Source organism: Mustelus asterias, chromosome 9 (genome assembly GCF_964213995.1).
Source record: "Mustelus asterias chromosome 9, sMusAst1.hap1.1, whole genome shotgun sequence".
Classification (NCBI taxonomy): domain Eukaryota; kingdom Metazoa; phylum Chordata; class Chondrichthyes; order Carcharhiniformes; family Triakidae; genus Mustelus; species Mustelus asterias.
Genome location: NC_135809.1, coordinates 121142347 through 121158316, shown reverse-complemented (window position 1 = coordinate 121158316; position 15970 = coordinate 121142347). Strand labels below are relative to the sequence as shown.

Here is a 15970-nt window from a genome sequence, read left to right as displayed (position 1 = left end):
CATATTTCAGCTGCCAAAGGATCTGGGATTTGAAACATAGCTTTTATTTTTAATGTACTGTTGAAGTAATGGTGCAATTTATATGCTGAATTTCATATTGAGAAAATCCTGACTGATCCAATGGGAAAGAATCTATAGAATTGTAACAATTGTATGATGGCATTCATTTACATTTGAAAATGCCAAACCCCTCAAGAGTTGACAGTCAGTTGAAATGGATCAGATTAATGTGCAAATAGCAGATAACTGGTCTATTTTTTTAATGCTGGAAATGTAGCTTGAACTTTAATCTGACATAAACATGCATTTAATTGGCTTAAGGGTCAAATCTCTGGCTGCTTATAACTCAGCAGCTGTACACGACCTGTAGTTTTGTGGTTTTAATACAAAAATAGAAGTACCCAGAGTGTCACTTTGCCATGTGACTTTGTATTGCTTTAGGTAACAGAAGGACAGATTTGCTGAGTGAAAGTCATGTGTCATAGCCTCGCCTGAAACGATAACATTTCTAAATGTATAGTGAACTGTAATGAAATGCCTGAGTCAGTTTGCTTATGCTATATAACTGTTGGCTGGTTTCATATTCCAGTGAATCATAATAGCAATTTCAGTTTTTAATTACAAATTTCTCCAAGGTATGGTTATAGGATGGCTTCATCTCCTTTTTCAAAACTGTAATCTAGACTTAGTGCAAATTCTCATCATTTTTTAATAAACCTCAAGTCTGCGTTAGTAACCACTTATGAACTATGATTTTCCAGAGTCTCACTTTGAAATGTACTTCTAATTTCTTGCACTAGAAGTGGAATAAATTTGTTTACAGCAATGGCTTCAAACCCACAATTTAAAAACAAAATGGGATACAGTACTTTGTAAGTGAAAGACATAAATAGATCTTTCACTTTCAAGTTCCCTGCGTTGCTTTCTCATGGCATCCTGAATGAACTGCACAATCTTATTTTGTGGTGTGATTAAGTACTTGCAAATAAACTCTTTTTTTGTGTCTAGGCTGAGCCTCCTACTGGTAGATGAAGACATAACTACGTTGCTTCCATTTTCCTTTCCATTTAGTTTTCCTTCACCTTTGTTGTCCTTCACTAGATGCAGGGGATGCTGTTTATATGGATATGTTGTGATTCACCTGTGTTCTGAGAAGTGAATAATTTATTTGTACTGTATTAAATATTCAGTATGGAAACTGATCTATGATATCATTACATATGGAATAATTTTCTTCCATTGAGAAGATTACAGTGGAGTGTGTTTTCAATTAAAAGAAGTGAGTAATAAGCCAATACACCTGTACAAGTTCAATCTTTGGGATAACTGTAGTTTTAGTATTACCATACATGCTCTTGTACCATATCACGTTATGCCCGGAGGAGTCGCGCACAAATGGAGCTCTCTGATCTTCCAGTGAACTGCAATCTGCTGTTTACTTCCTCCAATTTCCATTGCCAAATTGGAGGGACTCCAGCTTTGGGCAGTCTAAGTTGTGACTTGAAATCGATGACTAGCTCTGTTGTAGAACTATTAATCTTGTGCATAAGATGTCACTTTTTCCCCCTGAAAATTACTGCCAGCTACAAGAGGGAAATTCCAACTGTAGCTATTTCCTCCCAGACCCTGAAAGGCAATTGAGGTCAATTTAGGAAACCACAGTGACTCATGTCATTAGTTCCATTTAACTAACTTCCATAACTCAAGCTAGAAAGACTTGAATGTATTTCACAACCATAATGTCCAAAGCACTTCATTGTATTGTCATTGTGATGACGTAGGCAACATGGCAGCCAGCTTGCACCCAGCAAGTTCCCACAAACTGCAGTGTGATGATGATCTGGTTTTGTGACGTTGATTGAGGGGAAAATATTGTTAGGATATTGGGGATAACTTCTCTGTTCTTCTTTGAAAAATTGCCATGGGATCATTTTTGCTTGGGCAGACAGGGCCTTGGCATAATATCTCCTCAGTACTACATTGGAGTGTCAACCTTGATTGGTGTTAAAATTCTGGATTCGGGTTTGGTCACACAACCGTCTAACTCAAGTGAGAGTGCAGCCACTTGAGCCATGATTGATGCACCTCCTATCTCTCACCTCCTCCAGCCTTGCAGCCCTTCAATTGCCCATGCCCTGAACTCTGGAATTTAATCTCTGAATCTTTCCATGTGTCTACCTATTTTTCCTCCTTTAAAACAATCCCTTTTTGTCCAAGCTTTGGTTCATCTGTCCTAATATCTCTGGTTTGGTGTCACCTTTTGTGTAATGTTCCTAAGCACGTGAGATTTTTTACTACATAAAAGTGCAATATAAATATAGGGTGTTTATGCTTTGAAGTCTTATCCAAAAATTAGCACACTTTCAGACGGCACTGAAGAGTTAACCCAGAATACATGCTCATGTGCCAGGGAATATTGAGTGACATGTGAGGTAATGCATTTTGGAAGGTCTAATACAGATAGGAAATATACAGTAAATGGTAGAACCCTTAAGAGTATTGATAGGCAAAGGGATCTGGGTGTACAGGTGCACAGGTCACTGAAAGTGGCAATGCAGGTGGAGAAGGTAGTCAAGAAGGCATATGGCATGCTTGCCTTCATCGGCTGGGGCATTGAGTTTAAAAATTGGCAAGTCATGTTGCAGCTTTATAGAACCCTTAGTTAGGCCGCACTTGGAATATAGTGTTCAATTCTGGTCGCCACACTACCAGAAGGATGTGGAGGCTTTGGAGAGGGTACAGAAAAGATTTACCAGGATGTTGCCTGGTATGGAGGGCATTAGCTATGAGGAGAGGTTGGAGAAACTTGGTTTGTTCTCACTGGAATGACGGAGGTTGAGGGGCGACCTGATAGAAGTCTACAAGATTATGAGAGGCATGGACAGAGTGGATAGTCAGAAGTTTTTTCCCAGTGTGGAAGAGTCAATTACTAGGGAGCACAGGTTTAAGAGGCAAGGTTTAAAGGAGATGTACGAGGTAAATCTTTTACACAGAGGGCGGTGGGTGCCTGGAACTCATTGCCGGGGGAGATGGTGGAAGTGAGTATTAAAGAGCGTCTGGACAAATACATGAATAGAATGGGAATAGAGGGATATGGTCCCCGGAAGGGTAGGGGGTTTTAGTTCAGTTGGGCAGCATGGTCGGTGCAGGCTTGGAGGGCCGAAGGGCCTGTTCCTGTGCTGTAATTTTCTTTGTTCTTTGACTTTTTCAGTTTAGCTTCTGAAAATATACTAGCAAGATGCAGCACTGTGCTCAACTCGTAGTTCGGCTGCTCATGCTGAGCAGGCAAAAGTCAATGTGTGTTTTTGTCTTACTATCCAGCAGGATGTGCACTGTTATCACGTGAATGAAATGGGTCAGCTTCTACGACGTAGGGCACTCTCCCTTCCGAATTTATGCCACGCAAGACCAATCATCTAATGGATTTTGCTGCTATGTATTACTTGATGATCAAGCCTTTTCCATTTGTTGTTTTGAAAGTTTAGCTGTAGTTCATAAAACATCAGTGCCGAAAATGCATTGCTGCTGAAATTACAGTACGAGATAAATAGTGGAGACTGGGATTTAAGATCAGTCTGTTAGAAGCATTTATTTGCTAAAATAATTTAAAGGCCATTGCATTTTGTTCTTTTTTTTGATGGTGGTGCTAGAAGCTGATCTCAAGTGGAGCGGTGGGTGGGTGGGTCGGGTCGGATGTTCATATTGTCCACCTGTTTAGCTGGGCAGTGATAGCATGTTGACGTTTTACTGTTTAGGCACCTCACTGAAAGGTGACCACTTGGGTTGATATGCTGAAGTGGCTGCTGATTGCCCTGGAATTACCTGCAAGAAAGGCGTGAACATTTTTAGGGCAGGAGAATGGAAAATTCAGGGAAGGAGAAACAAAATGGACCTGTCTTTAAACTGATGATTAAATTCTGAGTAGAGCCATCAATCTGGTGCCATTTACATCATCTATTTGATCTGCTGTTTCCATTTGCCAGAATTTGTCACTAATCTCTAGTAACTAGAAGCATTTCACCTCCTGATACTTGATGCAGAACAGAAAGAGAGCTAGATCTTTCTGTTTTATAAAGCAGTTTAAGCAACAAACGTCTAAATTTAAACCAATCTGGCTATTTATTTTCCAGGAGTTTGCAGCACTTACAAAAGAATTAAACGTATGCAGAGAGCATCTACTGGAACGAGAAGAAGAAATTTCTGAACTGAAAGCAGAAAGAAATAACACACGGGTAACTAAACTCCAAGTGCTCAGAATATATCATTAGTTTGTTTAATTTGCTATTAGCCTAGAGGCTGTGAATGGAGCTGCTGTTTCTAGGTCCTACAGTACAATAGCATTCTAGGCATTCATTTTAAAAGAAGGCATTCTTTTCTAATTTGTCAAAAGATGGTAGATTCTTTATTTTTACATTCCAAGACTAAAAATGGAACATTATTTGTTGGATAACCATGGCTACCAACATTTTACTTAGTAAACTGTCTCTGATTCTAAAAAGTAAGATGAAGTGATGTTACAGGATGTTTGTGTTTGGTCTTGCCAACTGACATGGTAGTGCTACTCCTTGGGAAGAGGCCAAAACAAACGCGTTGCAAGTTTTAAAATACTTTCATTTATAGAGGTATCGTTATGTCTTTTCAAGGCTCAAACTGCACAAATATTTATTGGCTGAGGATTCTGCTAGATTTGTTTCAAGTTTGTTGACTAATTGAAGTAGTTATGCAATTGTGAGTGTGTCAAATAGAGTAATTGACGAGGAATTTAACTGCATTACTTTCAGACTTCCTATCTGGTTGCTAATGACCATTGATAACCATAACTTAGTGTTTAAGTGATATTGAGTCACACCGATCAGAAAATTCCTATCTCTGTTTTGTGCTGATTGAACTGATCTAAGCAGATACTGGCTGCTGCATAGTGAAGCAGAGATCAGTGGAGGTGAGTGACTTTTCTGGGAGCTGGGAGGAGCTGGTGACTTCCCTGATCCCTTGAGTCCTGCTGCAGTTCGTATATTGTTGAACTTTTCCCTCTATTCACCACCATGGTGAAGACTAATAGCCGTTTATACAAGGTGTTAAAAGACTTTTTGGATCCGTGGAGCTGCTTTCAGGCTGGAGAGAAAACTGTCACGAGTATGCTCCTACTGCTATCAGTTCTTTTTCCTAATTGCTGTCAATCGAATAGCCAGTGGTGAAGAACCCTGTCTGCTTGAGTACAAAATCTACCATGCGAATGCACTTTCTTCATTTAATTGCTGCTAGGGGGAACCTACAAAATTAGATAATTGTAATTATAATAGGGGAATGATTCATTGTGACAAATAGATTCTGTGGTTTCAGTATTTCTACTGTAACACTCATACTGAGAGTAGCGTATTTTGCAAGTGTTTAAGTATTGTATCATTCCAATTTTTGTTATTTCTTTTGTAGCTGCTTTTAGAACATCTCGAATGCCTTGTTTCCAGACATGAGCGGTCACTCAGAATGACGGTAGTAAAGAGGCAAGCTCAGTCACCAGCAGGCGTATCTAGTGAAGTAGAAGTTCTCAAAGCACTCAAATCATTATTTGAACACCACAAAGCATTAGATGAAAAGGTATTGTATTTCTGCACATCAGATTGTTCCAGACAGTAAATTTCACCACGTGGAGTTTGGTTATTCCAGTATCTCAGATTGTGATACGTAAAGAAGATGCTCGGACAACGTCATCTTTGCTACAACTGACCTGAAAGTGGGACTCTAAATCTTCAGTCAAATATTTTAGTCTATGGAGGTGCAATTTACAAATCTGCAAGAGTGTAGGGAGATGGGAAAAGGAGGGTAATTTAACTTCAGGAACCTGTTCTTTTATTAATTAGCCAAAAACAGAATGTTGTTTAGTCAGGTACTGAAGGATGTAAGAGGGCCGAGAGAGAAAAATTAGAATTTCCGCCCACCTTTTTTCTCACTATCTGAAAAAGTTGAAAGATTCATCTTGTGTTTGACTTTTCAACTTACACTCATCCATTAATTTAAGCTCACTTTGCTGCCCATATCCTAACTCTCTCACCAGGTCATATTCACCTATTACCCCATACTTATATTTGCTCCTAGTCCACCAGAGATTTTTTAAAATTCTCATCCACGTGCTCTAATCCATCCATGGCCTTGCCCTCTATTTCTGTAACCTCCAGCCCTACATCTCTTCATGGGTTATGTCTTCTTCCAATTCTGCCCTCTTGTGCATCTCCTGCTTCCTTTGCCTACTATTGCTGGCTGTACCTTTGGCACTCTAAGTCTCAAACATTGGATTTCTCTCCTGCATCTGTCTTTTCTCTGCTTCTTTAACACATGGCTTAAAACCAATCCCTTTGACCAGCCTTTGGACAACTGACCTCAATTTATTTGATTCAGTTCCATTTTTTGTCTGTCTTTATCTGTGAAATGCCTTGGGATGTTTTAGTACTATAAAGGTGCTGTTGAAATGCAAGTTATTAGATATTAATAGCACTGCAGTATTGTCATTTGCACTTGGGGTAGCAAAGGTATAAAGCTTTCAGGGGGTGGGGGGGGAAATAAGTCAAATTTACTTTTATTCAATCTGTGTACAGGCTTTTGTTCTTTAGTTTTGCCGTTGAGAGCAGAAATTGAAGAACAGGTAGTTTTATAATGGCTGGATTGCATGCACCTGAGATTTAGCCTCTGGTCATAAGTGAGTTTGGTGGTCATAACAATTTGTGGACCTGAAATGGATAGTAATTTGGTTACTTTTTAAAAAATTACAAATTGGAGGTAAATTTACTCATTGTTCCTGATCTTTGTGTTTAAATCCTCACATAGCCATGTCTCTCTAAGTATAACTTCTAGCCCCACAGACTACCTGCACCCTCTTTTCCCAGACACACTTCACCCGAAATTGACCTCTGGTTCTCGTTTTGGTATTCCTTTTCTAAATATTTCTATTTCTCCATGATCTCTCCTTTGAAACCCTTCTTAAAACCCCCTCAACGTGTAGGGCTGGCTAGGCCAGCATTTATTGCCCATACCCATTTACCTTCGGAGGTGACAGTGAGCTGCCTTCTTGAACCCCTACAGTCAACGTGACATAGTAACGCCCACAGTGCTGTTAGGGAGGGATGTTACCCCATATAATATTTCCTTTTTTCAGTGAGCAACTGACGGATCCATGGGAGCATATCAATGTTTTTTCTGTTTGTGCAAAATATCTCTGCATAATGAAAACATGGTGTGGCTTTTGCTACCAAATAAACCTGTTGGACTTTAACCTGGTGTTGTTAAACTTCTTACTGTGTTTACCCCAGTCCAACGCCGGCATCTCCACATCATAATGAAAACATGCCCAGGTATGTTCTGCCCACGAAAAGTAGAACAAATCCAATCCAAGCAATTACCATTCCATAAGCCTACTCTTGATCATCAGCAGACTGATGGAAGATGTCATCAACAACGCTCTCATGCGGCACCTACACAGCAATAAAGCTGTTCGCTGATGCTTAGTTAAAAGCTTGCCACTGACTTGGAGTCATTACCCAGCACAAAGGAAGATGGTGTCCTTGTTGGATACCAATCATCTCGGCGCCCAGATATCACTGCAAGAGTTCCTCCAGGCAGATTCCTAGCCTGGTCAACTTCACCCTCACCAAAGACCCTCCCTCCATTATAAGGTGAGAGGTGTGCATGAATGCTGATATCCATACCACTCTTAACTCCCCTGATACTGAAGCATTCCATTGTGCATGAATTTAAACATTCACTTCCAACACCATTGAAACAAAATAAAGGTAGGGAGTGGGATAGCTTGATCTTGGTTTCAGATGAAGGTCGGCACAACATCGTGGGCCGAAGGGCCTGTTCTGTGCTGTACTGTTCTATGTTCTATGTTCTATGAAGTGTCTACCATCTACAAGATGCAATTCACCAAGCCTCCTTCGACAGCATCTTCCAAACCCTTGTCCTCTATCACTGCACAGGATAAGATTAACATCACCACCTGCAGGTTTCCTTCCAAGCCCCACGCCATTCTCACTTGTAACTATATTGCGGTTCAATGTTGCTGGATCAAAACCCTGCAACACCCTTCCTAACAGCAGTGTACCTATACGAGATGGACTGCAGAGGTTTGAAAAGGCAGCTCACCCCCACCTTCTCTAAGGATAGCCATGATGTGGAGATGCCGGCATTGGATTGGGGTAAGCACAGTAAGAAGTCTCACAACACTAGGTTAAAGTCTAACAGGTTTATTTGGTAGCACAAGCTTTCGGAGCGTTGCTCCTTCAGGTGAGTGAAGAGTTGTGTTCACAAACAGGGCATACATAGACACAGACTCAATTTACCAGGTAATGGTTGGAATGCGAATCTTTACAGGTAATCAAGTCTTTACAGGTACAGACAATGCGAGTGGAGAGAGGTTGAACACAGGTTGAAGAGGTGTGAACTGTCTCAAGCCAGGACAGTTGGTGAGATTTTGCAAGCCCAGGCAAGTTGTGGGGGTTACAGATAGTATGACTTGGACCCAAGATCCCGGTTGAGGCCATCCTCGTGTGCGGAACTTGGCTATCAGTTTTTGCTTGGTGATTCTGTGTTGTGTGGTGAAGGCCACCTTGGAGAACGCTTACCCGAAGATCAGAGGCTCAATGCCCTTGACTGCTGAAGTGTTCCCCGACAGGAAGGGAACACTTTCTGTCTGGGAACACTTCAGCAGTCAAGGGCATTGAGCCTCTGATCTTCGGGTAAGCGTTCTCCAAGGTGGCCTTCACCACGCCACAACGCAGAATCACCAAGCAAAAATTGATAGCCAAGTTCCGCACACATGAGGACGGCCTCAACCAGGATCTTGGGTCCATGTCACACTATCTGTAACCCCCACGACTTGCCTGGGCTTGCAAAATCTCTCTAACTGTCCTGGCTTGAGACAATTCACACCTCTTTAACCTGTGTTTAACCTCTCTCCACTCGCATTGTCTGTACCTGTAAAGACTCTCATTCCAACCATTATCTGGTAAATTGAGTCTGTGTCTATGTATGCCCTGTTTGTGAACACAACTCTTCACTCACCTGAAGAAGGAGCAATGCTCCGAAAGCTTGTGCTACCAAATAAACCTGTTGTACTTTAACCTGGTGTTGTGAGACTTCTTACTGTCTGTCATTAAGGATAGTCAGAAGATGCTGGCGTTGCCAGCAGTGTCCACATTCCATGAAAGAATAATAACGGGACTGAGATGCAATATTTCTTCACATGAAGTTGTGAATCTTTGGAATTCTTTACCCCAAAGAGCTGGAACTACTCAGTCGTTCAGTATATTCATCACTAAGATTGATTCTTGGACATGAAAGGGAATTGGGACACGGATCGGGCAGGAGAGTGAAGATGCGATTGATCAACCGTGATCTTGCTGATTGGCAAAGTGTGCTTGAGTGCTGTGTGGCCTACTCCTTTTCTTGTATAAATACAAGTTCAATAAATAGCATTTACGTGTCTGTCTAGACAGGAAAGAGGTAACTGGGAATTGCCTGTACATTTCAGACTTTTTCTCTCTTCCCCCTCACCTTCCCCAAACGGTTTTATAAATTTGGGAGAGTTTAGGATAGACGATGAATGAATTGGGCAAACTTGTGCATGTCTGTTAGAAAATGGCTTCAACCCAAAGGATTTCAAATGCATTAGAAGTTCTTTGTGCCTTCAATAAGTAATTTATCATCCAGCAACAAAACTTGTTGCAAAATTGCAAGACTGCTGGCATGTTTTGATTTCATTTTTGTACGTGCTTATCAAATAATTCATTGGTAGTTGAAGCAGTTAATATTAATCACTAAAACTTACGTAGAGTATTCAATAGCAACTTGCATTTATAAAGGGTCTTTAATATAAAGAACATCCTTGTGTACTTTGCAGCAAAACTGATACTGAGCAAGTGAGAGGTTAACGAGCCACCAAAAGATTAGCCAAAGAGAGATGAGTTTTAAAAGTGATTTAAAGAAGCAGAAATGGGCAGTGCATTATTATTTCTATTATGATATTGCACATTGGTGCAACCATAAATATGCAATGCAACTGTTTCATCGAAAGTTTCTGTTGCTGGCTGTGGAGTGAACAAATGCAGAAAATCAATCAAAGCCCAGAAATAGAGGAATGGAGTATTCTATATGAAGGGATTTGATGACGAGCTGGAGATTTATAATATAAACAGTGGCAGTGCAAGAGTTTTAGGCTAGTCTAACTTGAAGGTTATAAATCAGATTAACTTGGTGAAACAGTTACAATAAGTAGTCTGTCATATAATTGAATTTCTCTGTGAACTTGGTAAATGTCTACGTTACATGGTAGTGGTTTAATTACTCCCGCACCTCTTGCCCAACCCAAGTCAGGAAGCCAACTTCATTGATGTATGAGTAATCCAATTAATGTTTAAAACCATATTGGCGCATATTGAGTGCTGACTTGTCCAATGTATTTTGTTGCTGATTTCTAGGTACGAGAGCGGTTACGAGTAGCACTAGAAAGAGTTAGTGCTTTAGAAGAAGAAATAGTAGTTAGAGAGAAAGAGGTAGGTATTTATGTTGTGTTTTCTTGAAATTATCTAATGAACTATAACAGTGCCGAATTCATATTGGCGATAATTTCTTTGCATTGCAGTTTAGAATGTAGCTGTGTAAAGTGTACAAATTTGTGGAAATGTGTAGCAATAGTCACCTGGAAGGATGAGAACAGCTGACACGTGAGAACACTACCACCTACAAGTTCCTCTCCAAGTCTCTCTCCATCCTAACCTGAGGGTCAAAATCCTGGAGCACCCTACTAATGGTACGGTGTGTGTATATCCAACACCACCCGGATTGCAGCAGTTTAAGTGGCTAAGCACCACCAAGGCAATAGCTGCCAGGGATGGGCAATAAATGCTGGCCTTGCCAGCTATACCCACACCCCAAGAATCAATAAGAAAAATGTGTTATGCAGTGGGAAGGTATTTGTGAGTGGTTACTGAGGTTTCAGTTTCTCTCTCTTGGGTGCATTCAATTCTAATTTCAGCACTGGCTCGTCCATGTATTGGGGCGATCATTGCAATTAGCTCATTTCTATTTACAAATTCAGTGCTTGGAACTGCTGGAAATGCTGTAAGATCTTGAACCCAACACTTGAGAATAAAATCTTCGGCTATATCACCCTCCAAGCAAGATACACAGTTGCCGAGCTTTTCAACCACCACCATGACAACTAATGTATTCATAACAGCTTTATTTTGACATTAACTTTTGGAAAGCTGCCTGTTTTGCATAACTAATTTTACTTTATAATTTGTTTCAGCTATCCCTATTTAAAGAGCAAAACACACCTTCTCTGAAGAAAGCAACAGATCCACTAGAGGATGGAAATCGTGACGGTGATAATATACCAAGCACAAATGGCATGGTACACGTCTTTAAACATAGATTTTGATGCTGCACTTTGTATTTACATCCTTTTGTTAACCGTATCATGAAACAATAGATACATGGGAGTGATATGAAAGTTGTAATTTATTGGGTACAAAGAAATTACCTCTTGTACTGCAGGAGTGAAGTGGAATAGTTTTATAACTACGGTTCACAGTCTGAGGTTGAAATACAGGTTTGCCCAGCATCATGGAATAATGATGTACATGTGAATAATACTTCTGGTGTGCAAAGGGGCTTGTGGTTGGTGACATGCAAAAATATGTTCATGTGACTACCAGATAGAAACAAATAAGATGGAAGCAGATTGGTAGAGATGTGGCAGAATGGGGGTGAGAATAAAAAGCTGGTATGTGGTCTGTTCTTCAAATATTTGTATTTCCACACACCACTTGTTGGACACAGGTGAGGTCCCTGAGGATTGGACGATAGCGAATGTGGTCCCGTTGTTTAAGAAGGGTAGCAGGGATAACCCTGGAAATTATAGGCCGGTGAGCTTGATGTCCGTGGTAGGGAAGTTGTTGGAGAGGATTCTTAGAGACAGGATGTATGTGCATTTAGAATGGAACAATCTCATTAGTGACAGACAGCATGGTTTTGTAAGAGGGAGGTCGTGCCTTACAAATTTTGTGGAGTTTTTTGAGGAAGTGACAAAAGCGGTTGACGAAGGAAGGGCCGTGGATGTTGTCTATATGGATTTCAGTAAGGCATTTGACAAAGTCCCACATGGCAGGTTGGTTAAGACTCATGGGATACAAGGAGAAGTGGCTAGATGGGTGGAGAACTGGCTTGGCCATAGGAGACAGAGGGTAGCGGTCGAAGGGTCTTTTTCTGGCTGGAGGTCTGTGACCAGTGGTGTTCCGCAGGGCTCTGTACTGGGACCTCTGCTATTTGTGATATATATATAAATGATTTGGAAGAAGGTGCAACTGATGTAATCAGCAAGTTTGCGGATAACACAAAGATGGCTGGACTTGCGGATAGCGATGAGCATTGTCGGGCAATACAGCAGGATATAGATAGGCTGGAAAATTGGGCGGAGAGGTGGCAGATGGAATTTAATCCCGATAAATGCGAAGTGATGCATTTTGGAAGAAATAATGTAGGGAGGAGTTATACAATAAATGGCAGAGCCATCAAGAGTATAGAAACACAGAGAGACCTAGGTGTGCAAGTCCACAAATCCTTGAAGGTGGCAACACAGGTGGAGAAGGTGGTGAAGAAGGCATATGGTATGCTTGCCTTTATAGGACGGGGTATAGAGTATAAAAGCTGGAGTCTGATGATGCAGCTGTATAGAACGCTGGTTAGGCCACATTTGGAGTACTGCGTCCAGTTCTGGTTGCCGCACTACCAGAAGGACGTGGAGGCGTTGGAGAGAGTGCAGAGAAGGTTTACCAGGATGTTGCCTGGTATGGAGGGTCTTAGCTATGAGGAGAGATTGGGTAAACTGGGCTTGTTCTCCCTGGAAAGATGGAGAATGAGGGGAGATCTAATAGAGGTGTACAAGGTTATGAAGGGGATAGATAGGGTGAACGGTGGGAAGTTTTTTCCCAGATCAGAAGTGACGATCACGCGGGGTCACGGGCTCAAGGTGAGAGAGGCGAAGTATAACTCAGATATTAGAGGGATGTTTTTTACACAGAGGGTGGTGGGAACCTGGAATGCGCTGCCAAGTAGGGTGGCGGAGGCAGACACGCTGACATCGTTTAAGACTTACCTGGATAGTCACATGAGCAGCCTGGGAATGAAGGGATACAAACGATTGGTCTAGTTGGACCAATGAGCGGCACAGGCTTTGAAGGGCCTGTTTCCTGTGCTGTGCTATACTGTTCTTTGTTCTTTATATATGAACTATCACTAAGTTTGTGTCAAGACTATGCAGCTTGAAAAACTCTCCCTGCACACAGAGATATATTCAGACACGGTTTTTCATTTGGATCCTCTTGACAGCAGCCATATTTATGACACCACCTGCAAGACAATTTGAGATTTGAATCAAATGTCCTTGAGATGCTTTACATGACCAAGAACATGGACGTTCCACAATCTCACTCAGCAGTTAACTTTGTATTATTTTTACATGTTTGCATTTTCATAGGGAATTCATATGTTTTCTTGTTTAAAAGGTTACATTTCTGTGCCATTGTTTTAGCAGAGATTTTCTAATTGTTCCATAAGCCACGATGAAGATTCGATTAAAGTAATAGAGCTTCAGGAGACGATAGATAAACAAAACAAGGAGCAAGGACAGTTAAAGGATCGACTGGCTGCTCTCTCTAGTAGGGTGTCAGAACTTGAAGAGGATCTGGATACAGCCCGCAAAGACTTAATTAAGTCTGAGGAAATGAACACTAAACTTCAGCGGGATTTGCGTGAGGTAAGAATTCTAAGGTAAAGTCTGTGACTTAGCCAGCTCAAACATAATATATTTGTATGGATTTCTGGTAGTATGTTTGCAAAAGTTGAACATAATTAAAGAATAGCATTGCTACATTTACAAAATAAAATTATAGCAAATAACTGGTTGTTATAAGTTCCATCTTTTGTATCTATTTAACAAACTGAAAATCCAACAAACTTGCTTATCCAGCCATTGTTGGTTTTGGCCTCCTGCCATTGGAAGGAATGGTAGTTAATTTTTTAGTTGAGCTACTGGATGGACAGCATGTTACAGTGTGTAGTAAAGGTGAATGCAAGTTAGAAAGCCAAAGTGGTTAATCATATGGTATTGACCATCCATGGAATACTCCACGATTCACTGAAGTCACGGTAATAGTTTATGGGGCCCATATTTGGCTAGAGGGGGAGAAGATGAGAGGTGAGCGCACAGGGCTCTCACGAATTGAGCAAAACCAGTGAGCACTATCATTGACATATCCATGGCAGGTTTAGCAGATCTGAACTTTTTTTTAAGGATTTTTTTTTTTACGAACATTTGACGTTTAGTTTAGACACAGATTGTTTTTGCCAGAGGTGGGGAATGATAAGGATATTGAACAAGCAATGACTGTTCCTCATATGTTCTGATCCTAATAGGCCATGGCCCAGAAAGATGATATGGAGGAAAGAATAACAACTCTTGAAAAACGCTACCTCAACGCACAACGTGAATCCACATCTGTACATGATCTCAACGATAAACTTGAAAATGAACTGGCCAATAAAGATGCATTGTACATACAGGTATTTGTACAAGTCAAAAATGAAATGCTGTCAGATTGTACTGCTGTGCTTGTATCTACCTATTTGGAATAAAACATTGAGGGAAGACAAAATTATAAGGACTGGTGCCTGTAATGGGGATGCTACATGTTTCTTTTAAAAATAGTATGGCTTTATATGTTAAAAATAATAATTGGAGGTTGAAGTTGATGAGTTTGAGTATTTGAAGTTCAAATACATTTGTCCTCTACTAAATGTTTTTTTCACTGTCTTGTGCTTTTGTGATTACCTTGAAGAATTTTACTTTATTATGGGATTACTTGAATGCACACAAATTTAATAGTCATTTAAAACTGAATCAAATTATAGGCAAAAGTAATACTGCAGTATCAAATTGAAGCACGACTGGCTGTATAAATTTCCTTTCCTTTAAGCATAGGATCAATATTAAAAAAACAAAAATGGACATTCACAGCTAACCTGTCAGCATCAATAAAAATAGAAAAGGTCATCAGTGTTTCAGATTTATATCCTTTATGGAGTTCTAAAAGGATACATACCTGAAATGCTAATATTTTCTTCCTTTACAGAAGCTGTTCAGCAGTTTCTATGTTTAGAAATTGTAGTTGTGCCCAGAAATAGTAAACTGCAACTCTGTCTGATCTCTGGCACGTTTGCAGTTTTACTGCTAGACAAGCGGAATTAGCTATAAAATCACTTCCTGTTAATATTCCAGTAGAGGTTTAACCCTTGAAAGATCTAAACATTTCTGAAATGAAGCAATTCATAATACTGTATATTTAGTTATGGTCGCAATATAATTCAATGTTTCTGAGTTGAGCCTAAGATACAGCAACAAATGCTTAACTCATTTATCATACACTTCCTTCCTGCTTTGAATAAAGATTGATTGTACAGTAGAGGAGTTAACTGTACTCAACCATGATAAGGAAGGTCCATTTTATAATTTGGGAGCAGATAATTCTGCATTTTAGCAAGGGGATGTAAAGGTAGGGGGAAGCAGCAGATACATGCTAACACAGTGAGTTTGCTAGGGCTCAGGAAGTTCTTTGAATAGTGACATGGAATGTTTTTACATCCGCCAGAGTGGGTAATGGGGCTTTGGTTTAATACCTTGATTTAATACCTTGATTTGGCAACCTTCCTGTACTGCTGAAATTCCAGCCTTGATTATGTGCTTAAGTCCTAACATGGAACTTGAAACCTCAACCTCCTAACTCAGATGAGAATGCTACCACTGAACAAAGCTGAGACGTGGCGACACGGTGGTTAGCACTGCTGCCTCACAGCGCCAGGGACCCGGGTTCGATTCCTGGCTTAGGGTCACTGTCTGTGTGGAGTTTGCGCATTCTCC

At 40.6% G+C, this 15970-nt stretch overlaps 1 protein-coding gene across 7 annotated transcripts in view; it reads left to right on the top strand.

The window, feature by feature from the left end:
• The window catches only part of ppfia1 (PTPRF interacting protein alpha 1), a 147036-nt gene that overhangs the window by 67477 nt on the left and 63589 nt on the right, over positions 1-15970 (top strand). For 5 of the 7 annotated variants that reach the window (XM_078220975.1, XM_078220979.1, XM_078220977.1 and 2 more), the window contains exons 2-7: positions 4131-4232; positions 5431-5595; positions 10470-10544; positions 11303-11407; positions 13586-13810; positions 14470-14616. In XM_078220975.1, coding sequence (XP_078077101.1) covers positions 4131-4232; positions 5431-5595; positions 10470-10544; positions 11303-11407; positions 13586-13810; positions 14470-14616 — 819 coding nt within the window. The remainder of the gene's footprint in view (positions 1-4130; positions 4233-5430; positions 5596-10469; positions 10545-11302; positions 11408-13585; positions 13811-14469; positions 14617-15970) is intronic. The other 2 variants (XM_078220980.1, XM_078220982.1) reach the window with 1 other exon arrangement.